General features: G+C 53.6%; 1 protein-coding gene across 13 annotated transcripts; it reads right to left on the bottom strand.

The window, feature by feature from the left end:
* Positions 1-555: 555 nt before the first annotated feature.
* On the bottom strand, positions 556-25,925 carry SEMA4A (semaphorin 4A). 13 transcript variants are annotated; one of them, XR_003234790.2, is made up of 17 exons: positions 22,786-22,888; positions 18,515-18,679; positions 16,905-17,065; positions 15,957-16,019; positions 15,604-15,702; positions 15,278-15,383; positions 14,429-14,545; positions 14,008-14,132; positions 13,681-13,853; positions 12,510-12,660; positions 5,412-5,592; positions 3,447-3,559; positions 3,196-3,353; positions 2,797-2,897; positions 1,557-2,450; positions 1,336-1,464; positions 556-1,046 (listed from the first exon to the last, which is right to left on the bottom strand). XR_003234790.2 is itself a non-coding variant. In XM_025997296.2 (15 exons), the coding sequence occupies exons 2-15, from the start codon at positions 18,648-18,650 to the stop codon at positions 1,855-1,857; spliced, it is 2,280 nt and encodes a 759-aa protein (XP_025853081.1). In that variant the 5' UTR covers positions 18,651-18,679; positions 25,730-25,925; the 3' UTR covers positions 1,206-1,854. The 13 variants fall into 13 exon arrangements, 5 of the variants coding, with proteins under 5 accessions (XP_025853081.1, XP_025853084.2, XP_025853082.1 ...); XR_011996275.1 differs by lacking the exon at positions 18,515-18,679 and having other exon boundaries at positions 22,786-22,918; XR_011996272.1 differs by lacking the exon at positions 22,786-22,888 and adding an exon at positions 22,626-22,713 and having other exon boundaries at positions 1,336-2,450.

The following is a 25,925-nucleotide window of genomic DNA, read 5'->3' as shown; positions in this document are numbered from 1 at the left end:
ACTGCATGCTTAAAAATGGTTAAGAGGGTAAATTTTATGTTATTTGCTTTGTAACACAGTGAAAAATAAAAACATTTAAAAAAATAAGCCATAGAGGGGATCCCTGGGTGGCTCAGCAGTTTGGTGCCTGCCTTCAGCCCAGGACGTGATCCTGGAGTCCCAGGATCGAGTCCCACGTCGGGCTCCCTGCATGGAGCCTGCTTCTCCCTCTGCCTGTGTCTCTGCCTCTCTCCCTCTGTGTCTCTCATGAATAAATAAATTTTAAAAATTTAATTAAAAATTTTAATTAAAAAATAAAAATAAAAAATAAAAAGAAGCCATAGAGAAAGAGAATTATTGGAATGTGGTGGCAAAGCGTGAAGGTGGTACAGAGGGTATGGTCAGTGGTGGCTTATGGGTAGTTTTAGAGAATCATTTTTGCAGAGACGTGGGGGAGAAAGCCAGACCACAGGGCACTCAGGAGGGTGAGGGCCTCCCTGGGGGAGCCATGGGTAGGCGGCCAGAAAGGACCCTGTCTAGTGTTTGGTGAGAACAGGAAAAAGAGAACCATTGGTGGGCAGGGTAGGGGGGATGGTTGGGCAGCGTCATCCTTTATTTGGATCCTGCAGAGAACAGCCAGCATACCTGCGAGTGGGAGAGGGGAGCTGGAAGGTGAGGGAGTGGTAGAATGAGGGGCAACGCTGGCAGTCTCAGCAGAGGTGGGAAGAGGCTTGGGGATCCTCCAGGGAGGTAGCCCAGGGGTGTGGACAGAGCACTATTTGTCAGATTTGGGAAGGGTGTGGCCAAAATGGGGGTGGCTGTACAGTGTCTCCAAAAATTCAGTTCACCCACAGTTGACACCACCTGCGGCTGTGGAGAAGGGAAGGGGAGAAACAGCGGGACAGCAGGGGATCGGAAGCAGCGGGGGTTATGATGGATGAGGTGCTGCCCAGGCCAAGCTGAGGCTGCTCCACAGGGATGGCTCTGGCCTGAGCTCAGAGTTGGAGGCACTCTCTGGCGATGCCCGAGCAGAGGAAAAGGCTGCGGGGTTGGTTCTGTGCAGGAAGCTGGCAGGGGCAGAAGAGGTGGTGTACAGTTGGAGAGAGCAACCACCCCACAAACCAAGCATTCCTCCCTGCTGCAGCCCTAGGGCTGCCTGCCCCCTCCACCCCACAGTCCTCTGCAGCAGCAGCAGCGTTTTGCTCTGACAGAAACAGCACCAGCAGTGAGCTTTGTCTTTTTAATACAAAATAAACTGTCTGTGACAAGCAGTTTTCTGAATCCCAAAATAAAGGAAAGGGGAGAGGAGAGAGATCAAGGTCAGCCAGAAAAAGGAGTGAACAAGGCTCAGATTACCCCTGTTATTCTAGCCGGGCCAGCAGGGACCAGAATCTCCCCCAAACGAAACAAGAAGGAAGGTGGTCAAACTTCCAGAAGGATTTCCCAGGAGTCAGCAGTGCACGGTTGATAAGGGAAGCAGGAGCCCTGGGAGAGCAGAGTCTTGGTGGGTGGTATGGCAGCTGCTGCTGCGGGGGCAGCGGGCATGCAGGCTTGTTTATACGTTGGTGAACACTCACTCACATGTTGTAGGGTCTCCTGAAGCAGTCTGTTCCTGGAGGATCTTGGAATGGCCGGAGCTGAAGGATCCGCTCTTATTTGACCCAGGTTGGGACAGGCAGTTGGAGAGCCCGCGTGTGTGGTACAGGGCAGGCCCCCAGGGGGTCAGGCCACTGTGTCAGCCACTGAGGGCCACTGTGTCAGCCCCACTGAGGGCCACTGTGGCATGGCAGGAAGGTGATCTTTTGTGCTGTGCTGTCCCAGGTCCCCCCAGCTAGTGTGCCCGGGCGCCCCCCCCCCCCAGCCTGTGCCCAGAGTTTAAGCCACATCAGGGCCTAGATGGTTGTTGTCAGCGTCCACATTGCTGGCAGAGGTCCTGAGTTCCTTGGGAGGTTGGAGGTGCTGCTCTCGACTCAGGGGGGCCTTCTCCCCCGGGGGCAAGGTCTCACAGCCCTGTACCTTGCCCCGGGCTCGAAGCACCCCCAGCGGGGAGGTGAGGAGGAGGAGGAGGCCTCCTGAAAGCACCAGGGCCAGGAGTACTGTAACTGTGAGGAAGTGGGGCCAGTAGGACCGCGGAGCAGCCAGGGCAGCCCCACCACCAACCCTGGTCAGTGGGGCCTCCATGCGCTCCCGGGGAATGCCCGCCAGTTCAGGGTCCAAGGCCAGGGGCTGGTCCTGGCTGTGCACCCAGTAGGAGACTACAGGGTACGAGAAGCCATTCTCTGTGGCCCAGCACTGGTACAGGCCCCCCACCCCACCACGCAGCAGCAGCACCAAGGAGCCATTGTAGACCGCGGCAGCCGAGGCTTCTGGGACCTGTGCCAAGCCACGACTCCAGCGATAGGAGGCCAGAGCTGACAGATGGGGGCAGGGGAGCTCCAGGATGGAGTTGGGGATGGCCAGGACTTCTTTAACTGGAGATGGAGGGAGGGGGAAGCGCATGAGGGAGGGGGAGCAGGAGCTTGGAGGAGTACTCCCAGCATTTGGACCTGACTCCCATCTCCAGCTTCCATGGCAGCTCCCAAACTCAACTCTGATCCCTCGTCTATCTCGTCTGGACTCCAAACTAACCTCAGTCCATCCGACTCCAGCTCTGACACCAAAACAGACTTCAGCCTCAATCCTGAATCCCAGCTTAGATTCTTATCCCGCCTCCCTAAACCAGGACTCAAATCCACCCCAAGTCTGGGTGCTGAGGGAAGAGATGAAGGCAGAGGTACCCACCTGAGCCTTCCCACTACCCCCTGGTTTCACACTCACTCATTTGGGGGCGGCTCTGAGGCTGGAAGCTCCTGCCCATGGGGCCAGTGGCACATGCCCAGTTTGGATTCCCTTGCTCCATGTCCTGTCTCCAGGACTTCCTGAGAAGGCAGGGAAAGCAAACCTCAAGCCTTGACAGGGACCAAAGTGGGAAGAGAAGGAAGAAGGAGAGGGAGGTGGTCCCGAGACAAGACAGCCAGAGAGGAGGGGAAGGTGAACCCAGGAGGGCTGGAGCGGCTTCAAGCCTGTTTGTGGCAACTCTGCCCCAGGAAGAACCTGCCAGGATAGGGATTCTTGGAGGGAATGTGCCAGTAGTCCCTGGAGGAAGGAAGGATCATGCATGCTGGGTGAGAAGATCCTGGTGGGCCCGTTGCGACCCTGTCCAGGACAGGCACTCACGGGATGGGGGTAGGCAGGAGGCAGCAGGTTCGAGACTCAGGGTCCCAGGCACAGTGGGGGTCCCGGGCAAGGACACAGTCCACACAGCTCTCATAGATGCTACAGTTGGCTCGGGGAATCCTCCAGATGCCCCCTGAGAAGCCCACAAACACTGCGCCCTGGAAAAGAGAGGGATGGTGACAAGGTGCCTCGCCGCACCCAGGAGGGATCCAGCACCCAAGCCCCCCACCTTGCCAGAGGCCCCTTGCCACCTGCGCGGGGGCCAGCAGCAAGTTGCGGACAGGTTCAGGGAACAGCTGGATTTCCTCCACCAGATGGGCACTGTTGTTCTCACTCACCACAGCCTTATGGAGGGACCCTGTGGCTGTGGGGAGGGAGAGAGAAGAGCTGTCACGCCATCCATAGACCTCCGTCAGACTGCCTCTGACCCCAGATGGCCTCCCAACCATCAGAACATTCCTTCAGAGTGAGCTGGGCACAGACACAGGTCTGTTAGGCTGCTCCCCTCTATGCCGGGGAGATAACGTGAATTCTGTTATAAATGGCTTGGAACCCCCTGTCCCTCTGCCTTTGCTTTTCAGGAACGCAACCCACTTCCTCTGTGGAGTTGGGCAGTGGACAGCCGAGTGCTTCTGTAGAAAGCCCGCCGCCGGCCATCCTCACCTCCAGCATGTGTCCCTACTCCAGGACATATCAGCAAGGTCCATGCCGACCACCCCGTACCCACTGCCACCTCCCCAGCTGACCTTCCTGATCTGCCCTCACTCAAAGTCGACCTCTGATCTCCTAACACCCTAGGTCATGGGCTCATGTGGCATGTTTGTTGTGCATCTCCACAGATTCCACCAGCACCAAGCTTCAGTGTGTCGAGCTCCCCACCAGAGCCCAGTATGTGTGCGGCTAATGTCGTGGTCGGGCACATATCCTGAGAGAATCAGCACACTTGCAGGTTTCTTCCACCCAAGCTCCAGCTCATCCACCCCCATCGGGCCCTCCACAGACATGCCTGGCGGCCTTCCACATCGCCCTGCCAACTCTCCCCTTCTCTCCACAGTGACTTTTGAATCTACCTCTCTCTCCTCAAGCCTCCCACCTTTTCCACCTCTTGTTCCCAGCCCAAGGTACTGTGTCCTCCTCCTGCATGGAACACAAAAGCCTGTCCATAATAGCTGTGTCTGCTTCCCAGCCTTACCTTCTACTTCTTCATCCCATCCCAGCCTGGGGGCTGCCCCCTTCCTACATTCTGGACTCTGGCTTCCTGCTCCTTCTGCGACTTCACCTGCCAGTTATCCCGTGGCCTGCTCATTTCTTCTCCATCTGCCTCCCTCCTGGATCCCCATGACCTTCTCATCTTTAAAAAACAAAAGCATAGGGGATCCCTGGGTGGCTCAGCAGTTTGGCGCCTGCCTTTGGCCCCAGGCGTGATCCTGGAGTCCCGGGATCGAGTCCCATGTCCGGCTCCCTGCATGGAGCCTGCTTCTCCCTCTGCCTGTGTCTCTGCCTCTCTCTCTCTCTCTCTCTATGTCTATCATGAATGAATAAATAAAATCTTTAAAAAAAAAAAAAAAGCATGCTGGTGGGACCCCACAACTTCCCCCAGTCATCCCCCCCCCCAACTTCCCCTTCAAGGCCAGCTTCCAGGGGATCCCTGGGTGGCTCAGTGTTTAGGCCTGCCCCTTTGGCCCAGGGCATGATCCTGGAGTCCCAGGATCGAGTCCCACATCAGGCTCCCTGCATGGAGCCTGCTCTCCTTCTGCCTGTGTCTCTGCCATTCTCTCTCTGTATCTCTCATGAATAAATTAATAAAATCTTTAAAAAAAAAAAAAAAAAGGTCAGCTTCCTAAAGGCGTGGCCCTGCCCTGGCTGCTCCAAGCTACCTGCCACCTGCCCAGTCTTCACGGTTCTGGCCCTGACATGGCTTTTCCGGTTCTGGCTCTGACATGGCTTTTCCGGGAGACAAACAGCTCCTCCTAAGGCCACCAGAGCCCTCTTTGTTCTCTCTGCCTCTAGACTCAAAGTTCAGAAAGGATGGATTCTGGGCTGTTTGGTTACCCCACCGTATTCTTGGAGCCTAGCAGGGTGCCAGGCCCACCGTACATGTTCAGAAAGCGTTTGTTGAGTAAAAGCATGAGTGAAGGAGCTCCATGGCTTCCCTTGTCAACCTGGCTTGCAATCCCTGCTTGGTCACAGGGAGACACCTACAGCACTTTACTCACCGGTGCCCAGGTACATGACCAGGTGGCTGTGCCCATCGACGCCCTGGGCTGTTTCCACTGCCAGCCTCGTGTACTCTACACCCGACTGCACCAGCAAGGGTGTTCCCATCACCTGCTCATCCATCAGGAAATGGTCCTTCATGAAGGTCAAGGCTTTATCAGAAGAGGGGCCTACGGAGCACTAGAGGGGGAAGGAGGCACCTCAGGTCAGCACATGCCCTCCCAGCGGCTCACCATTGCTATTTCCCTCCCTCCTCCCTCCCAGTGCTCCAGAGGAGGTCCTCATCTCCTTATCTCAGGTGTTGAGGGCACAGGGGTGGTGGTGAAAGCTCTGGAGCGGCCTGGCTTTGATTTGCAGGCTCTGCACACAGTGCAGTGTATCATCGGCCTGCTGTGAGGAGGCAACGCATGAATTTGTGAAAAGTAATTAGAACGGGGCATGACATGAAGTAAGTAAATGTTAGCTGTTATCTCTCCCTCTCCTTGGTGCCCTCACTAGGGGTGCCTGGCAGTCAGCAGGAAGTAGGATGAGGGAAGATGCACTCACGTCCGTAGCCCCAGGCTCACTCAGCACAAGACCTGGCACACAGCTGGTAACCAGGAAAGGTTTGCTGAGTCAGTGACTAAATGAAAGATATCACAGAAGGAGGGGGTACGGCAGGGAGCACTCCTCCCCACGGTGTCACATGAACTTGCTACATGAATCTGGCACAGCCCCTTCTCTATTCTGGGCCTCCTTTTTTTCACCCATAATATGGAGGGGTGGAGGGCAGGGGGTGGGCCGACTGTTCTGTGAAGACCCTGCCAAACCCAGCATGTTGTATCCTGATCCTCTGTACCCTAAGGGTGCCATCTCAGGGCCAGTCCCACTCTGTCACCTGCCAGCTGTGTCCTCCAACAGGCTGCTCCACCTCCCTGAGTTTCAATTTCCTTATTTGCAAAGTGACGTAATAACATCTACATTTCATTCTGATGCCAGAATGAGCACATGCACCTCCTCTCACTTCCTCCTCACCCCAGAAAGGGGAGAAGAGAAGGGGAAGCAAAGACAGCCGCAGTGTAGAAGCTGGAAAGCAAATGAGCAAATGGTAAAAGACCTAGCAGAATTTTCTTAAGCCAGCCCTGGGGTCACAAAACTATCTGATTTACAGGGCAGAATTCCTAAAGGTCATGGATGAGCGGCCCCCACTGGGAGTGGGGCAAGGGAGGGGCTGTGTCAGAAGAGTATTTGAAGGTGTGTAGTTGGGGCCCTGGCCCAGGACTGGAGGCTCCTTCTCTGGGGAGGTAAAGCAGAGGGTGGCAGGCACACCACGAAAGCTGGGGGTGAAGGCAGGGAAGCAAAGCACTTGTGGAGACTCTTCCCCCATTGCCCCCCAGGACCAGCAGCTAGGCTATCTCCCTCCAAACACAAGGCTAGAAGAAGGCCCCAGAAAACTGACTTGGCGTCAGCAGTAAGACCTAATACTATTGATATCAAGGGTCTTGGAGAAAAGCTCCCAGCCAGGCCATCTTCTCTGGGGACATGGGGGGGCCCAAGCAGACCAGTCACATCTCCTCCTGTGCAGCTTCCAAATGGCCTCACATCCTCACTCTGAAATGTGAGCAGAGAGCCCAGGGCTACAAGACACATGAGTTAAACCATGAACACGAAAGAGACCAAAACAAACAAATGGAACAAACAAACAAGAGGCTAACTGATTCAGAGAAAAGAGACATTCACAACAAAATATGATCACTTCCTGAAGAGAAGAGCGTGTGCCCATGAAACCAGAACAGAAGAGGACTCCCGACTTCAGAGAGGGAGCCAGACATCATGCGTATCCCAAAGGAAGACCCACAATCATGGTGAAGGGGTCTTGCCCCCAAGTCAAACTCTGACTTGACCAAGTCTTTAGGCCCAACCTCCAGTGAATTTACAGGAAATACTGCAACCCCACCCTAGAGACGCATAGTAACCAAGATCTAGACTGAAAAATTCGACATGACAAGTAAATGGCAAGAGAAAATAAGAAGATAGAAAAGAACCTGGGTGGCTCAGCGGTTTAGCACCTGCCTTCGGCCCAGGGCATGATCCTGGAGTCCTGGGATCGAGTCCCACGTCAGGCTCCCCGCATGGAACCTGCTTCTCCCTCTGCCTGTGTCTCTGCCTCTCTCTCTGTGTCTCTCATGAATAAATAAATAAAATCTTTAAAAAAAAGAAAGAAAAGAAAGAAAAGAAAAGAAGAAAAGAAAAGAAAAGAAAAGAAAAGAAAAGAAAAGAAGAAAAGAAAAGAAACACAGATTAAAAGAGACTTAAAAGAACAACTTATCCAAGGGGCACCTGCCTGGCTCAGTCAATAGAGCGTACCACTCTTGATCTCAGGGCTGTGACTTCAAGCCCCATGTTGGATGTAGAAGGTACTTAAATACATAAACTTAAAAAAAAAAAAAAGTAGAGCGCCAATCCGAATTTATATATCTTATGTAGATTTTGATTCAAGTAAACTGTATTTTAAACAACTCTTATGACATCTTGGAGACTATTGGAAATTTGAATGCTAAATGCATATTAAAGAATTAATCATTTTTGTGGTATGAAGTGGTACTATGGCTATTTTTTTAAAAGCCTTTATCTTTTGAAGATACGAAAAATATTTATGGATGATACAGTGGGTTGATTGGTGCCCCCCGATACATCCATCTGAAACCTGGGAATGTAACTTTATTTACAAAAGGATAGATATAGGGACGCCTGCATGGCTCAGTAGTTGAGTGTCTGCTTTTGGCTCAGGGCATGATCCCGGGATCCTAGGATCAAGTCCTGCATTAGGCTCCCCGCGAGGAGCCTGCTTCTCCCTCTGCCTATGCCTATGTCTATGAATAAGTAAATAAAATCTTAAAAAAAAAAAAAAAACAAGGGGGAACAAGTTTGCTTGGCCATGCATTGAAGCTGGTTGGTGGGTATATGGAGGTCCCTCATGCTATTCTGTCTACTTTGTTTATATGTGTGACAGTATCTATAATAGAACATTTTTTTCTTTCACTTTCATTTGATGTTTCCAAATACTTAAAAAGATCAAGATTCTTACACAAATTATCCCAAATGAGACATGGAAAGCAATTTAGAGCCTACAGAACAATCATCCGCCCTTCAGTTTTGCTGCCTTTTTTTTTTTTTTAAGATTTTATTTATTTATTCATGAAAGACACACAGAGAGGCAGAGACACAGGGAGAGGGAGAAGCAGGCTCCATCCAGGGAGCCCAATGTGGGACTCTATCCTGGGACTCCAGGATCATGCCCTGAGCCGAAGGCAGATACCCAACCCCTGAGCCACCCAGGCATCCCTGTTTTGCTGCTCTTTAAAGAGGATTTATTTATTTTAGAGAGTGAGAGAGAAAGCAGGGGAAGGGAAAGAATTCCAAGCAGACTCCCCACTGCGCATGGAGCTCAGCATGGGACCCTGATATCAAGACCTGAGCTGAAACCAAGAGTCAGATGCTTAATAGACTGAGCCACCCAGGTGCCCCCAGTTTTGCTGCTTTATACAACTTTGTGATTGATAGAAATGGAAACTGAATAGCATGAGCCTGGTCGGAACTTCACCTGTTTAAATAACAACAACAAACTTAGTAGAACATTTTTATAAATAAGATATTCAAAGCTCAAAAAAAAATCTAGGAAATTAAGTATTTTAGCAGGAATTAAAAATCTGATAGAAGGGATCCCTGGGTGGCACAGCGGTTTGGCGCCTGCCTTTGGCCCAGGGCGCGATCCTGGACCCCGGGATCGAATCCCATATCGGGCTCCCGGTGCATGGAGCCTGCTTATCCCTCTGCCTGTGTCTCTGCCTCTCTCTCTCTCTCTCTCTCTCTCTCTCTCTCTGTGTGTGTGTGTGACTATCATAAATAAATCAAAAAAATTTTTAAAAATCTGATAGAAGGATTCGAAGATAAAACTGAGACACTCTGGGCAGCCTGGGTGGCTCAGCGGTTTAGCGCCTCTGCCTCTCTCTCTCTCTCTCTCTGTCTCCTCTCTGTGTATTCTCTTTTTTTCTCTCTCTCTCTGTGTATTCTCTCTTTTTTTCTCTCTCTCTCTGTGTATTCTCATGATTAATAATAAAATCTTTAAAAAAAAAATTGAGACACTCTCCCAGAATGTAGGGCAAAACCGAAGACCTGGAAAACTGGACAGGATTTATAAAGACCAGTCCAGGAGGTCCAGTAAGATGTGACGAAACATTCTAGCAGGGGAGTCTGCTCCATGAGGGAAGAGACTTCTGTCTGCTTCATTCACTGCCGTGTTCCCCAGAGCTTAGAAGAGCAGCAGGCAGCCTCGGAAAATATTCGTTAAATGAAAAGATAATAGGAAGAAATTGTTCAAGAGAACTTCAAGCTGAAGGAACTAAACGTACAGGCTGAGGGTCAGGTTACATGTCCAGTAAACGAACACACTCCCATCAAAGCGCAACATTTCAAAACAACTAGGGACCAAGAGAAGGCCCTATAAGATTCCAGTGAGAACAGGGACTTTCAGAGACTGAAGAATCAGAAGAACTCTGCACTGCTACCCACCTGGAAGACAAGAGGGCAAGCCTTCAAAGTTTTGTAGGAAGATGATTTCTAATCTAGAATTACATGCACACATCAAACTACCAAATGCAAAAGTAGAATAAAGACATTCTCAGACATTTTTAGTCTCAAAATATTTACCTGCCATATATATCCCTTTCCAGGAATCTATGGAGGCTCTGCTCCACTTAAGACAGTAAAGGGGCACCTGGGGGGCTCAGTGAAATATCTGCCTTCATCTCAAGTCATGATCCCGGGATCCTGGGATCAAGCCACACATCCAGCTCCCTGCTCAGTGCGGGGGTGGGGGGTGTCTGCTTTTCCCTCTGCCTCTCCCTCTGTGTGCTCTTCCTTTCTCTCAAATAAATAAATCTTTAAAAAAAAATAAGATAGTAAAAGAAAGGGGGGGGGGTGCCTGAGTGGCTCAGTTGCAAGAGCATGTGACTTGAACTCAGGGTTGTGAGTTTGAGCCCCATGGTGGGTGTAGAGATTACTTAAAAATAAAAATCTGGAGCACCTGGGTGGCTCAGTTAGTTGGGCGTCACTTTTGGCTCAGGTCATGATCCAGGGTCCTGGGGATCAAGCTCTGAGTCGGGCTCCCTGCTCAGCAGGGAGCCAGTTTCTCCTTCTGCTTCTGCCCCTCACCAAGCTCATTCTCTCTCTCTCTCTCTCTCTTCTCTCAATAAATAAATAAAATCTTAATAAAATAAAATAAAAGTCTTAGGGGCATCTGGCTTGCTCAGTTGGTTAAGCATCTGCCTTTGGCTCAGGTCATGATCCCACAGTCCTGAGATGGAGCCCTGTATTGGGTTCCCTGCTGGGCAGAGAGTCTGCTTCTCCCACTCCCTTTGCCCCTCATTTCTAATCATGTTCTCTTTCTCTTGCTCTCTCTAATAAATAAAATCTTTAAAAAATAAAAATCAGGCTCCCGGTGCATGGAGCCTACTTCTCCCTCTGCCTGTATCTCTGCTTCTCTCTCTCTCTGTGTGTGTGACTATCATAAATTAAAAAATTTAAAAAAAAATAAAGCTTTAAAAAATATATTTTATAAAAGATAGTAAAAGAAAAAAAAAAAAGAGGAAGCTATGGGATGTAAGAAACACGAGAATGTCACAGAGATACAAAGGGAATGCCCAGAATGATAAGAAGGGAAATTCCAGGGCAGCAGCAGTGCCCAGGACAGAGGGGCCCCCAGTGCAGACTGCAGCAGGCAGGAACCACTTCCAGGAAGATGAGACTGTTAGAATGCCTAATCCATCTGTCTTCAGAAGAGATGCAGATCATTGAGGAAGAGTTTGTGGTTGAATTAATGATAAGGCCTTAGAAAACAAAGCAAGCCAAAAAGAAGGAGGAGGAGGAGGAGACAGAGAAAAGAAAGAAAGAAAGAAAGAAAGAAAGAAAGAAAGAAAGAAAGAAAGAAAGAAAGAAAAGATAGATCATTATTTACCCCAAGGAAAATTTTAAATTATGCAAAAAGGAAAAGTAATCATGGCCTGCTACCTGGCTCAGCTGTGCATAAGAGTCCTAATATAAATATTGATCTAACCAAAATTATTATATAACTATGTTAGGAGATGAGGGGTGGGTGCAGTGTTGTGCTGGTGGAGTAGTTCTGGGGTGGGGGTGGGGGAGCCCTGATTTGTAGTGTTTGCTGAATGTCGTGGCACGCACTTCCAGCATGGCTAGTTTCAGGCTACCAGTGTTATGTTGGTGCACGTGAATTTGGAAAGAGAAGCCAAAAACAGTTCTTGCTGGTTGCTCTAGGCCAGCTCCAGCACATACGTAACTGGGTGGGGGGTAGGAGAGCACAGGTAAATCTTTAGCATCCAGAATGGGAATTCAAACATCAAGAAGTAGCAATAAAAGTATGGCAGAGATTTAGAGATTTGGAGATAAATACAAAAAGGCTAAAAGAGTTGAAGGTGGTTATCCTTCTAGAGAGGGAAAAGTGTAGGACAGGGAATAGGGCTGTTTTTTGTAACAAACCATGTAGAGGTATATGATTCTATAAATGGTGGCCGTATACAACTCTGATCAAAACACAAAAGTTAGGGGATCCCTGGATGGCTCAGCGGTTTAGTGCCTGCCTTCAGCCCAGGGCGTGATCCTGGAGTTCCGGGATCAAGTCTCGCATCAGGATCCCTGCATGGAGCCTGCTTCTCTCTCTGCCTGTGTCTCTGCCTCTCTCTCTCTGTCTCTCGTGAATAAATAAATAAAATCATTTAAAAAAAAGTTAAATAAGAAATGCAGATGAAGATGCCCAGCCAGTCCTTGGCACAGCCCGTGCTCCCTTGTTTCCTCACTGATACACCCAGGTATTTGGTGTGCACTTAGTGAAGGGGGGGATTTCTCTGTGTGTAGGATGGGTTGGACACCTGTGGCATCTGGACCGCTGGAGCAGGTGTGCACCTGAGCGGACAGGACTGGTTAGGGCAGGAAGCACTAACATTTATTGGACATTTATTGTGCCATGACAGGTACTTTGATGTGTGGGATGTGTGTGTATCAGTGGCAGTGGGGCATTGCTCAGTTTTGGGGGTGGTACTCACACTGCCTGGCCGGGGACTGATCTCGGGGACTCCATAAGTAGTCCAGCGTGAAGTCTCTTTATTCAACTCCTTGTACTTCCCCTCAAAGACACGCCTGATGTCCTTGAGAGAGAAGGCACAGACAGCAGAGCTCCTGGTCCCACCAATCTGCCTGTGGACAGCCAGAGGGGACACGATCATCTCCTCTGCTATTCCAGGAAGCTCTTCCTCCAGCCCTGGCCCACCCTGTGAGAAAGCTCTGGAGGGCAGGAGTATGGAGGGCTGGGTTGGCCTATTGCTACCTACTTTCCCCACAGCTGTGATGATAAGGGCTAGAAGAGACCCTGACTCTGGCTCATCTTAGGATTTGAAGTGTGATTATCCTTAAGGACAATTAACTGGGGTTCAGGCCTTGGGGTGGCTCCTGCCTTTCCTGCCCAGACTGGGCTCTACCCCTGGAAGGGGCAATGTAACCAGCTCCCAACAGGCTCCAGATGAAGCCCTGCTCCTGTGTCCCATGGATTTCTGATCCTCAGACAACCAACCAGAGCCTGACTATGAGATTTTTCTTATTCCTTCAGCCCCAGTCTGTGGAGACAGAAGGCTTCTCTTGTTCTCTTTAACCTGATTGTGGCACACACATGTTCTCAGCTCTGGATGCCACTGATACCAGCCCCTGCTTACAGCAGATAGCTCTGATACCTGACATGTCATCAGCAGGTACCTAAACAGTGGGGCCAGATCACAGCAAATCAATGAACTTTTCTCAGTCTCTCATCAATGACTATTTTTATCTTAGTGACACTGATGGTGTTTCCCTCTTTGCTCTGGCCACTAGGAAGCTCGCAGCTAACAGAGCATCCCAACATTGCATAAATGACAAACGTTTATGATGTGCTGACGCTATCCCTGCCTTCTTATTCTCCTTTCACTCCCATTTCTTCATCAGTTTTACCTTGTCTGGTCTCAATGTTTGCCTTCCGTAAGCTGACTCCTATCCTGTTTTGGAACCGGGTGGGATACAAACGAGTAAAAACCTGAGCTGTATTTTCCCATCTACACGAAGGGCGCAAGTCAGATTTCTGGGACATAATGATGGTCACATGCCTTCCTAGGTGAAGTGCTCACATCACCTAGACCCAAGGGACCCCCGACCCGCGTGCGGCCCCCTCGTTCCCGCCTAGCGGCTCACCACTGAGAGCTGAAGGTCGCGTAGACGCGGGGCTCGGCGGGGGCAGCGGCGGGCAGCAGGACGGCGTGGCGGATGACGTTGAAGGGCAGCTGCCCGGGCTGAGAGCACAGCAGCTGGGCCTTCAGGAAAGTGGTCCACTTCTTCTGCAGCAGCTTGTCCCCGCCCACGTCGTTCTGGCGCAGGGGAGCGGGGTCAGGCACGCCCCCCGCCAGTTCCACCCACGGCGCCCGCCCCGCTCCCATTTGACCCTGGGCGCTAGGCCCCGCCCCTGACTACTCCCCATTGGCTTCTCCCACGGCCAGCCCCGCCCCCGCCTGGGCCGCAGACCTTGCAGACTCTGGCCACCCGCGACGTGTGGAGCTTCTCAAAGAACTCGAACTCGCTGGCTGTCTCCTCGAAGAAGAAGTAGACGAAGTGGGTCGAAGGGATGGCTGCCACGAAGGAGGCGTCCGCTGCGGGGCGGGGCACATAGGGTTAGGGCTGGGACACCCCGAGGCTGGTTCTGCAGCGGCTGGCCGAGGGAGCTGGCCTGGGGCGGCTCCGGGGGCGCCTGCTCCTCCCTCGGTTTACTGGCGCTCCCTGGGGGCGGGAACTGCACCCCTCCCCCAGCAGTGCTGCCTGGCACCAACCCGACTCTGGGCCTCAGTGCGGAGGACCGCGGGATGCAGTGACCCTGGCTCTCGGCTCTCGGCCCGCGCTCTGCGCTCAGGGCAGGGCCAGACCTGTGCTGGGGGACTCGGGTCCTTACGCTGCAGCCAGCGGAGGAAATTGTCGGTCTTGAGGACGGGCTGGGGTCCCAGCGTGCGGATCAAGATGGGCTCGCTGCCCAGGAAATTGTTCATGGTGCCAGAATAGAGCATCCCATCTAGGGCAGAGGGCAGAGGCCTCGTCGTTGGAGGGTGCCTCTGCCCTCTTCAGACCTGCCTCTACTCGGCCAGCACTCACATCCCTCTCCAGCCTCCCTGTCTGTGCTCCACGCCCTCCTGGGGCGCCCAGAGTCCAGGGCACAGATGCCACTGGGCACCCTCGTTAGAGAATATTGCTACAGGGAATAGCCACAGCAAGTCCTTCTGTGTGCTCACCCACACACTCAGCTAAACCACCTGCCAAATAGAATCACCCTTTCTTCCCCAAAGGTGGCTGTGTCTTCTGCTTCCATACTTTGGTCCTACCCTCCTCTTCCTGGAACATCTTTCCTGCCCACCTACCTATCTTTCAGGGTCCCACTCAAAAGCCAAAAGCCACCTGGTCCAGGAAGCCAGAGTGGAGAGTCTGTCATGGTTGGTGTCAGGAGGGCACAGACTGTAATCTCTGTGTAACCTCTACAGAACAAATGGCTGAACCTCAGGCCTCTTCTCTGCCTAAGACCCTTCCCAGACCCTCTTGCCAATGTGAACCTCTCTGTACCTATCTCCCTCCACCTCCTTTGTGGCAGCTTCAACAGGAGCTAATGATTGGGGTGCCTGAGTCTCTCCCTGATCTGGTGCTCAGAGGCTCCTGGCTCCCCTCCCTCAGTCCCCTGCCTTCCAGGAAACTGTCAGCTTCCATATTTCACAGAATGACCCAGGCAAGCAGATGTTCGGAACCTGATACTCACCTGCTAAGACAGCTGTGTGCTTATGGGCAGGGTCAAAGGGACTTTGGCCCTTCCCTTCCACAACCTTGTCCTCAGAGATGGGCAACAGGTAGGAATCTTGGAGTTCCTAAAGGGGGGGAGAGGCTGGGGGCCAGAATGCCAGAGTCTCATGTCTGGGAAATGAGGGGCCTGAGGGAGGGAGAGGGACATGGAGGGGAATTCGGGCAGGAAGCTCACAAGTATCCTGCATCTGGAAGAGCAGGGTTTTCCAGAGCTACAGAGGATGGCTCAGGAGTAGATGTGAGAAGGGATGCTTGGGTCTGAGAATTGAGTTCCCAGTAACTCACAATGAAGGTACAAGCGGGGCTGAAAGCGAAGGTGCCACAGGCATACAGGTGGGTGGCATTGACAGAGACCAGGACACGGATAAAGTTGAAGCACTGTGTCTGGGGAGACAAAGAATTCAGGTGTCCAGGCCACTTGCCCCACACTCTTGGGCTGCACGGGCTACCCTTCACTTCCCAGTGGGAAGAGGGCCCAGAGTTGTTGAGGCATCCCTGGATGTCTTCACAGAATGTGACGCAGACCATCATCATAGAGAGAATCTTCCTCTACTGCCTCCCCAACCTGAGGTCATCGTGATGGTCTGAGGACTCTGGGGCTCCCCACCCAGAGCCCCTAAACCCCCACCTCCACTTACCTCGATGCTCTTCTTCTTAAATGCACATTCATTCTTTTTTTGGTCACTGGCTGGCCAGGGTATCTGCAGTGGGGAGTTGGGAGGGAGAGGATATGAGGTCTTCCATTTTAGCTTTGACCTGCTGTCCTGTCCTTGGTTCTGGTGTAAAGCCACCAGCAGGCACAGTGATCAATGACAAGCTGATGAGCTGTAATAACATCAATTTGTGACCATGGCTGTTACTCTGATGATACTGGTATTCATTTTTGGACATGGCTCTGTGGTAGAACATGGCCTATGGAATCAGACCTCAGTGTGAATCCAGGCATGGCCACTTACTGGTTGAGGGGTCCTAGTCCATTGTGCAGGCTTCTAGAGGACACAACCAGGAACGTATGTAAAGTACCTAATGCAATGCATGCTACACGGAGCAGCAGTTGACAAACCACACCTTTCCTGCGGAAATTGTTTAAAATGTGAGTTCCTGGCTCACACCTCAGAGACTCTGCATTTTCATTGAGCATCCTGTATGCACAGGTGGCCCACAGACCACACATTGAGAGACACAACCAGAGAGATGCTCAGTAATCATAGCTCTCCCCCTCCTTTCCTTCCTTCCCCCTTTCTTCCTCATATTGTTCCCATTAGCAGGGTGACTATAATTTAATACAGAAGCTTCAGTGATTTCTACCGGTGGATGGATATCATATTATTGATATAATTTGAGTCAGTGTTTCTGTTGTATGTCAATGATTTCCATATCAGCCACATTAGCAATTAATATTATTCAATCAAGATGCACAATGCCAGCAAATAGTGAGACCACTGTGGTATTTCTTATCTGTCCGTAATAGGAATTACTCATTACTGCTCTTGGACAGTGAGTCACACATGGGCAGTCCAGGCACCGGACAGCTGCCAGCCCCCACCACACTCCCAGCCCATGCCCTTCGTCCCTGGCCTCCTCACCATGTTCTTCAGTTTTGGCATCCCTGAGTCCTGGATATCCAAGGCCAGAATGGTCTCTCGAGCCCCCACATAGAGAGTGCCTCCATCACCACTCAAGAGCAGAGTGTCAAAATCCTGGAGGCCCTTCTGCTGGAAGAGGCTGAGAGCCCTGCGTCCATCCCCTGTTGGGAAGTGACGAGAAGGGGTGGGTGATGAGGAGTGGGTAGGTAGGCAATTGATTTTGTGGGGATGGGGAAGCATTGGCACAGTGTGGTCCCAAGGCCATGGCAGCTGGACCCACTTGCCATCGGCAGCTCCCCCTTCAGCCACCCTACTGGCAGCACAGGAGCTTTGTGTTGAGCCAACAGTGGAGAGAAAAGGCAGCCAGAGACAGGGTAACGACAGCCCAGGACTGGGAGAAGGTGGCCTGCATCCAAGAGATAGACAAAGCGACAGGAAATAGAGTGAGGCACCTGGATCCTCTTCCAGGCCTGAGGGGCTGGGGGGTGGGGGAGGATCCGCTAGTCCTCCCCCAGGGAGGAGCAGGGTGAGCAGAAAACAGACAGACAGGACTGTGTCTTGGTAGCTGTGGGTTGTAGGGCCACACTCACCGACCCCCCTTGCCTTCCTCTAGCAGGAAACATACCACTAGAATCACTGTGCAGGCTGAGCAGAGAGCAAACATGTTTGCAAAGGCCCTGTGGGCATGCCTGGACGTCCCCGGGGCAGGGGAGATGAGCTGGTTACGGTAGGCTGACTGAGGCCCTCCTCATCACTTTGGTGTGGCAGAGGGTGCTGTGCGTGTGCTCCTGTCCCTGGGCACATCAGTGAGGGGCTCACGTTCCTCTGGACTCTCATGGGTGTCTTTGCACCTCGGCCCTAGTTAGAGGACCAACTGGCTAAGTGTTACCTTCGGAAGCTCTGACAATCTTGGGACCAAAAGGAGAAGTGGGTGCAAGGTGCTGGAGAGGGTAGCCTCCCCCAGAGTGGGAGAAGCCCCTTGGTTACTGAGCTGACCAGCCTGTGGCATAGCCGGCTGCTCATCTGCTTCCCCCTCCAGGACTGCCAGCACCCCAACGGCAGGGCTGAGTCTCATGGCACAGTGGCCAACACTGGGTTGCCCCAGACAGATGTTAAAGATGCAGCAGTGCTCAGGGAGTCCTGCCCCTACAACTCCTGCAGAGCCTGAGGCCCCCTGAGCCTTCTCCCTGGATGTCAGAGGGCCAGTGGGTGCCCTGAGTCCTCTTCCCTGGGCCCATAGACATGGAGGCTGCGCAGTCCAGCACGGTCTGTACCGCCAGGTCCACGGATGACCTTGGCTTTGGTGGCCCGTGGGGAGCGTGAAAGCACTTAGAAGTGCCCAGCCTGATGACTGCACCAGGGAAGGAGGGAAGGAGAAATCACCTCCTCAGAGAAGCACCCGGCCCCTCCTCCCCCCTCAATCTTCCTCCAGCCACCACATAGTGTTTCTTCACTCACTCCTTCCTCAGTCTCTGGGGCTCTGACACCAATCTGACATCAATCTGAGACCGCAACCTCTCTGTATCCCTTTTCTCCTCTCTCCCTCCATCCCTCCCTTCCTCGCCCTGCCAGCTTAGCTGGCGCCCCATGCCTGGCCATCAGACACTCACCTGCCCCGAACGTGACCCTGGGCAGGGGCCCCTGCCCACTGTCCCCTGCAGTCAGCGGCAGCCATGCCAGAAACAGTTGGAAGAGGAAAAGGCGCAGGAGGCTCCAGGGGTCCAGGCCCAGGGCGAGGAGGGCCATGCTCAGCCAGAGGCTGTCACCAGATGGCTCTGGGGAAACAGGCACCCAGGCACTCCCTGGGTGAGCAGTCCTCACCACATCCCCCCCGCAGGGACCAATCACTGAGCCCCAGGCAGCAGAAGTACTCATGGGGGTGGGGGTTGCCGGGGAGGGGACAGGTTCCTTTGCACAGCACCCTCAGAGTCTCACTTCCATCATCCCTAGGCGCCAGCCTGCTGCCTCATGTTCCCCTCTGGTTCGGAGTCCTGCCGTCAGGCCTGTCCTTCTGACCCCTGGCCACCACTGGCCCTGCTCTGCCTTTCCTCATCTTACTCTTAGCAAGAACTCCCTGCTGTCTACTCTTTGCCCTCCCTCCCCATTGTCCAGAACTCAAACCACTGCCTGGCCCCAGAGAAGGGGACTCCCAGGGAGCAGATTCCTTCTCTCATAACATAGGTCAACGGGACCCATCTGCCCCAGCACTTTCAGGTTGGTGGATACCCTGGTGCTGCACCCTTACCCCTGCCCTCAGATGACCCCAGTGGGCCTGCGCCGGCCTGCTCCAACCTCTCCCCTTGCCCCAGCTGGGCGCAGGTCTTTGATGCTCAGGCCTACATGGCCCTCTCATTGCTGGGAGGTAGGCTCCCAGCACTGCCCAGAGACTCTCTGCAGCTGCCCTATCCCTAGGCTCTGTGTCCCTGGGTGGCTGCATCAGCGTCCCCAGAACCTTGGACCCCCAGCCACCCACCAAATCCTACATACCCTCGAGCCAGCCACAGTGCAGAGCCCCCAGGTGTCTGGATTCTTGGGTGGAGGTGCGTCCAAGAGAAAGGAGGGGGTTCCCAGGCCCCAGAGGCAGGGGATGGAAGGCTCAGCCTGGCTGGGCCAGGAGTGCGGCCCTCCAGGAACCCATAGGGCCAGAGCCAGCACTGGGTGTTCTGGAAAACCAGAATTTCAACCTCTCGAGTCCTGACAGATCCTTGGCTTGGGCGGAAGTAGGGGGGGGCAGGGCGGGCCCCAAGGGAGACTCGCCTCCGTCTCCCTTCCTTTCGCTCCATCCATCCAGAAAGTTGAAAAGACCAGAAAATTTCTGGGTCATGTCAGCCACCCCTCTGCCCTCTGCCATACCACAACCCTTCTAACCAGCCCAGGAGTGACTTCAAGTAGCAAGAGCTCAAGACCTCACAGATGGGAGACATGACACCCTCCTCTCTATTCCTCTTTCCTCACCTGCAGGATGAGGTCCCTCCACAGCTGTGTACTCAGAAGTGCCTGCAGCAGTCTGACCTTCAAACCTCCCTGTCCAGCTGGGGTTGCAACAGCTGTAGGAGGCTGGCCCCCGTGGCTGTGGCTGTGGCTGTGGCTGTGCTGAGGAAGTCCCCTCCTCACCTCGGCCTCCCTCACTCCCAGGGCAGCATCAGGTCTCTGGAGGACCCCAGAGCTTGTCCTATCTGAGCTCCCCGGCAGGACGGCTCACCTCTCCCTGGGGGCCCTGGCGGGGAGCCTTGTAATACAGGGTTAATAAGGCATCCAGCACCGAGATCTCACAGCCTATAAAGTGGGTTGTTTCCGGCCCACTCAGCCCGACACTGGCTGGCAGCTGGTTTAAAAGCACAGCTAGCCCAAGCTAACCTAACTCCCACTGGAGACCCAACTCCTTCCCTGACAACTGGTCCTCAGGCAGGACGTCCTTCCTGTCCTGAGACTGCCATCCCTCTGGCATGGGGCAGCCCTGGTCACCCCTTGAAAGAGTTCCTTGGCCTACTTGCCCTCTTTTCTTGCCCCTCTGCTCCTGTTTTCCCTGTTTCCCTGGGGGTTGGTCTCAGCCAGTCCCCTTCTGACGACTATTTCAACTCTCCCAGACTTGCACAGAAGCCGGCAGCCAGGTCCTTGGGAGAGGCCATGGGCCAAGCCACTCTCAGAATCAAGGGAAGCTCCCACCTGGACCCCACCTTCTGCACCTCTCCAGAGCCCAGCCCAGATCTGGGACCTGCCCTGGCCCTGGGCCTCTCTGCTCTAACAGATCGGCTTATCTGGGTCACGGAGGAGTTCTGATGGGGGGGGCTGTGGGGGAAGCACGCTCCCAGCCCGACGCCCTTCTTCTGCCTGTGGAGGTGTTCGATTCAACATACTGGTCTTATTTCATCCTTCCCCAAGACCTGGGGGTTTCCCTCCTGGCCCAGGTCAACTCTCCCAGCCCTCCAGCCAATATGGATAGTTTGCATCATTAAGCTTTGGTCTAACCACCAATTTTAGCAGATAGGCACCATCATAGCTCCATTTCACAGGTGAAGAGAGTGAGGGTCAGGGAGATCACACAGGGAGAAGCCAAGGTAGGCTCAAACCTGCCTCATTCAAAAAATGAATGCCTTGACCACCCAGAGGTCAAGAGACCTCTCCACCCAGAGACCACTCCAAGAGGGAGTGCTCGCTCCTGTGATCCTCCCTTAGCTCTGAGCCACTTGGACCGGAAAGACAGCTGGGAGGGTGGGGGTGGCAAGCTCTGGCTCTGCTGGACCCAGAAACCATATCTCAGGGACTCCTGACCCGGGAGGGAACAGAAACCTCTCTGGCTATCAGGTGGAGGTCTGGGCCCCTCATCCAGCAGGGCCATCAGTTCTGGTTCCGTGGAAGAGGCTGACAGGGACGAAGGGCACCTGCTCTGCCACTGCCCCTCTCCCATGGGAGGCTCTGGAGTTAGATGCAACATCACACAGCCATCGCCATGCTGCAGCTGGGGAGTCCACAGCCAGGGTGGCTTCAGGGGCACATGACCTGGGCAGTTACAGGAGCCCACATTCAGAAAGGCCCATGCATGGTCTGCTGTTCTGCCGTCCTGAAGGTGTTTGATCATTCTGGACACAGGACCACAACACATCTTCATTTAATACCAGGCCTACAGATGATGCAGCAGGTCCTGCCCACAGCATCAAGGAGGCTCACAGCTGAAAGAGCCCCACCTCCTCCTTCACTGTCCAAATGAAGAAACTGAGGCCCTGCAGGGGAAGTGTCTCGGTGAGAGCCAGAGTCGTGCAGCAGTTGGGGGGGATGTTGCGGGTGGTGAGAAGGGGTCAGATGTTCATGGACAAGGCCTTAGGGGCTATGACATATCATAGCCCCACTGTGGGGGCCCCCAACTCCTCTCTCTCCAGCCTGGAGACCCCCCTAATAACAACAATATTGTCCTCCACCCCAGGATCCCCCTCCCCTGGAGACTGCTCCCCAACGGCCCCTAGATCACAGCAGATAGTGGCCCTTTCCTGCCAGGCTGTCTGGCCCAGGGTAAAGATCTAGTTGTGGAGGGTGGAGGTGGGAGGGGAGATGGAGATGTCGTTCTCCATCTTGTCCTGTGCTCACACCCTACTCCCTTACCCCATGCTCACCCCCTGCACCCCTACGCTGTGCTCACCCCCACACCCCTGTCCCATGCTCACCCCCCACACCTCTAACCTCTGCTCACCCCCTGTACCCCTACACCATGCTCACCACCCCCCATACCCCTACCCCATGCTCACCTCCCCACACCCGTACCCTGTGCTCACCCCCTGCACCCCTACCCCATGCTCATCCACCCTGCACCCTACCCTGTGCTCACCCAGAGAACTCTGGGGCACTTTGTCTCTGTGGTGCCCCAGGGCACATAGATACTTCACTGAGAGGGGCTCCAGGGGTGGGAGAAAGGCTTTGCCAAGGACCTAGCAGGTCCAGTGGACCCTTCTCCATCTCCCTTCCAGCCTCAGGGGCAGCCCCTGAGAGCACAGTCCTCAGGAACATCAGCTTCCTGGGTCCTTTCCTCAGCTCCATATGCCCTGCCCCTTGTTGCCTTCTTTTTTATGATCACAAGCAAGTCAAATCAACTTATATTTAGGTGCCTACTGTAAGGCACTAGGGATGTCCCTAGCTTCTACTCCCCCAGCATCCCCACACCTCTTCCCACCCACACCATCTCTCAGCCTCCTTGCCACCCACCCAGCCCAATCCCCCCTAACCCTTTACCCAAGGCCTCCTAGGCTTCTTCCTCCAATCTGACTGTGCTGGAAGGCTGAGCTGAGTGCCGCACACAATGGCCCGACCCCAGCTGTCTGCCCCCTCCTCAGGGCAGAGCCAGCGCCAGACAATGGCCCGCCCCCTCCCTTCAGTTCTCCTGCTCCCTTACCTGGAGTTTGGGGATGCACCGTGCTTCCCTCCCCTTGGAATGCCAGGCAGTTCCTGTCTCCCAGTGCCTCCGTCCCTGCCACACCCCCGCCCCCCATCCTCAACCCCATCCCGCCTCACTGGTCCTCAGTCACCATGGCGACCGCATCTCTAAGTGGGAGGGACTAGAATCTCCCCATATTCTTTCTCCTCCTACCCGTGTCCCCCCCAGCCCCACCTTCTGCGGCTCCTGAATCCACATGTGTGGGGGAGGTGGAAGGGGAACACTAGCCCCTGGGGGGGAGTCCTTGCTCAGCTCCCTCTCCCCCTGCCAGGCAGGCATCCCCTTGCAGATGTCTGCCAGCTGGGTTCAGGGGTCATGTGGGGCCAAATTCTCTTTTATGGTCAGTGTCTCTGGGTGTCCCTCTTCCAGGGGCACTGCATCTATGTCAGGGGGGAAGGGGTCCTACCTGGCTGCCAGCCAGCCTGACCCCATGCAAACTGAGTTTTCCAAGGAGGCAAGTGAACATGCAAATATCTGTGCAAATAAGCTGAGAGGCAGGGTCTCGGTTGAGAAGGCTAAGAAGGCCTCTCTGTTCCTACTATCCTGACTCCCTGGGAAGGGGTCCACTGCCAAGTTCAGATTCTGCCATTTCTTTCCAAGCCACTGTCCCAGAAGCCTTCTTTGGCTAACCCTGTGAGACCTGTTAGGAGGAGAAGTGCTAGAAGAGGAAGGATGAGGGCAGACTGCAGAAGGGACTTTCCAAAGGTCTAGACCAGATAGGGATGAAACAGACACAAGCCTGAGCTGGCTTTCTTCCCACCTATGAAAGAGTAAGCAGGGCTCTGGCTGGAAGCTTTGCATCTGGAAGCTTTGTCCTCTCCCAGCCCCAATCCTGACCAACCCTACTTGCCTTCCTATCCCCGCTGGACCTCAGCTTCCTCACTGGTAACATGAGAGTTGAAATAGCCCTTCTAGGTTGGCCGCTCTCCGCTTGGGGGAGGACCATTAAAAAGGCTCTGTGGGGCCAGGGAGCAGAAGCCCTGGGTCCTTGCTGTGTGATCCTGGGCAGGGTTCTTGTTCTTTCTGATTCACATTGGTAAAATAAGGGCTTTCCACCCCACCCGGAGCAGTTTGGCTCATTTCTAGACTTCATAGTATTTCTAAGAAGAAGGAAGGAAGTATGCTGGTGCCAGCCCCAGGCAGAGGGTTTCAGAGGCCAAGTTTAGTTCCCTTTCAGGTCTGGGTCCGGGTGGTAGATGAGCATTTCCTTCTGGGGCGGGATAAGGAGGGTAGGCATGTACTGAAAGCAGAAGTGGATTCTGAGCAGAGCCTTATCACCACACACACACACACACACACACACACTCACACACACCCCAGTACAATTCCTCATTCCTCACTGCAGCTGCTGTCAGCCCCTTGGCCTTGGGGTCCTCAGGGCTTGCCCACTTGTTCTCTTCTCCCCCTACTCTGGGGCACATGGTAGCAGGAAAAGAGATGATTGCAAATTAAGGTGGCAAGGCCAGAGGCAACCGAGCTAGTGGTGTAAGAGGAAGGAAGAAGGTCGGATTAAAGAAGGACTTATTGCCTGGGAGTGTCCCTGAGTCTTTCCTCTACCTCCTTCCCTGCTTGGGGACTTGGGTGCAGCCTCTGGAGCAGAATTGTAAGGGCTACATTTCTGAACTACTCCAAGGAAGCAAGGTAGAGGGAGCCTGCAAGCTTCTCCTGGCTCTCTTCACCCTAGATTATGCAGGGGACCCTCTCCTGGCCTTGCTATATGGAATCAGAACTTCCAAGCAGGAACTAGGCTGTAAGGCAGAAGGGACCTAGTCTCAGGCAGTGGCCATGGCTGTTGTTAGAAATGTGCTGAGGTGGGGCACCTGGGTGGCTCCATTGGTTATTCAACTTGGGTCATGATCCCAGGGTCCTGGGATAGAGCCCATGATGGGCTCCATGCTCAGTGGGGAGTCTGCTTCTCCCTCTGCCTCTGCCCCCTACTCGTGCTTGCTTTCTCTCTCTTAAAGAAATAAATGAAATCTTTTTTAAAAATAAAGAAAGAGGGATCCCTGGGTGGCGCAGCGGTTTGGTGCCTGCCTTTGGCCCAGGGCGCGATCCTGGAGACTCGGGATCGAATCCCACGTCAGGCTCCCGGTGCATGGAGCCTGCTTCTCCCTCTGCCTATGTCTCTGCCTCTCTCTCTCTCTCACTGTGTGCCTATCATAAATAAATAAAATTAAATTAAAAATAAAGAAAGAGGGCAGCCCCGGTGGTGCAGTGGTTTAGTGCCACCTGCACCCGGGGCATGATCCTGGAGACCCTGGATCGAGTCCCATGTCAGGCTCTCTGCATGGAGCCTGCTTCTCCCTCTGCCTGTGTCTCTGCCTCTCTCTCTCTCTCTCTCTCTCTCTCTCTATGAATAAATAAATAAAATCTTAAAAAAATAAAAATAAATAAAAAGAAAGGAAGAAAGAAATGTGCTGGGGTGAGCTGGACACTCAGTGCCTGGGTCCTGTTCTGGGTGGAGAAGGAACGAGAAGCTTTCTACAGTCTAGTCTCCATCTCTCCTGCTAACACACATACAGTTCCATTTCCTCTGGCTTGCCTCACCTCAGTTTTCCCATCAGTGCAAGGATGGGGTGTCAGGGCCCCCTGTCTGTAATTACAGGAGGGGCAGCAGGTGGCTGATGGAATTTATCACAGGACGGTCCCAGGAAAATAAGATGGGACAGTGAGGAGACACAGTCATCCTGCCCCCCAGGCTCTGCCCCCACCCTGAGATTCCCAGAGCTGCCCTCCCAACCTCCTTGTCTGAGGCCACAGGACCACCGAGAAGGACCCCCTATGTTATCCACTGAAGTTGGCACAGATAGTCTATGCCCAAAGTGCTAGGAGACTGGCACCCTTCCCTCCCCCACTCCCCCAGGGACCATGGTCCCCCTCACCCATCACTTTCCAGCCTTACCCCCAGCCCAGAAGAGGAGACCCTAACCCAGGCGTCCAAGACTTCCAGCAGAGTCTGCACAGGGCAGGGAGTGGAGCAGTGGCAGGCATGGGGGGGGGAGGGGGGCCCTGCCAGCCCCCTCCAGTGCCCCAGTTCCCAGGCAGCTCTTAAAGGGACCAAGACGAATTAGCTAGGGACAGCTTAAGGGGGTGTTTGT

This window comes from Vulpes vulpes, chromosome 13 (assembly GCF_048418805.1).
Source record: "Vulpes vulpes isolate BD-2025 chromosome 13, VulVul3, whole genome shotgun sequence".
In the NCBI taxonomy this organism is placed as follows: domain Eukaryota; kingdom Metazoa; phylum Chordata; class Mammalia; order Carnivora; family Canidae; genus Vulpes; species Vulpes vulpes.
Note: the sequence above shows the minus strand (reverse complement) of the source record. Positions and strands in the feature narration are given on the sequence as shown.

Excerpts from the sequence above, each read along its gene's own strand:
- SEMA4A (XM_025997299.2), bottom strand. The coding sequence starts at position 22,882 with ATGGGGGGCGGGGGTGTGGCAGGGACGGAGGCACTGGGAGACAGGAAC. Across the intron at positions 18,680-22,785 it reads GGTGCATCCCCAAACTCCAG|AGCCATCTGGTGACAGCCTC; the intron begins GTAAGGGAGCAG and ends CTGTTTCCCCAG. Across the intron at positions 2,898-3,195 it reads CTCCTGCCTACCCCCATCCC|GAAGTCCTGGAGACAGGACA; the intron begins GTGAGTGCCTGT and ends CTGCCTTCTCAG.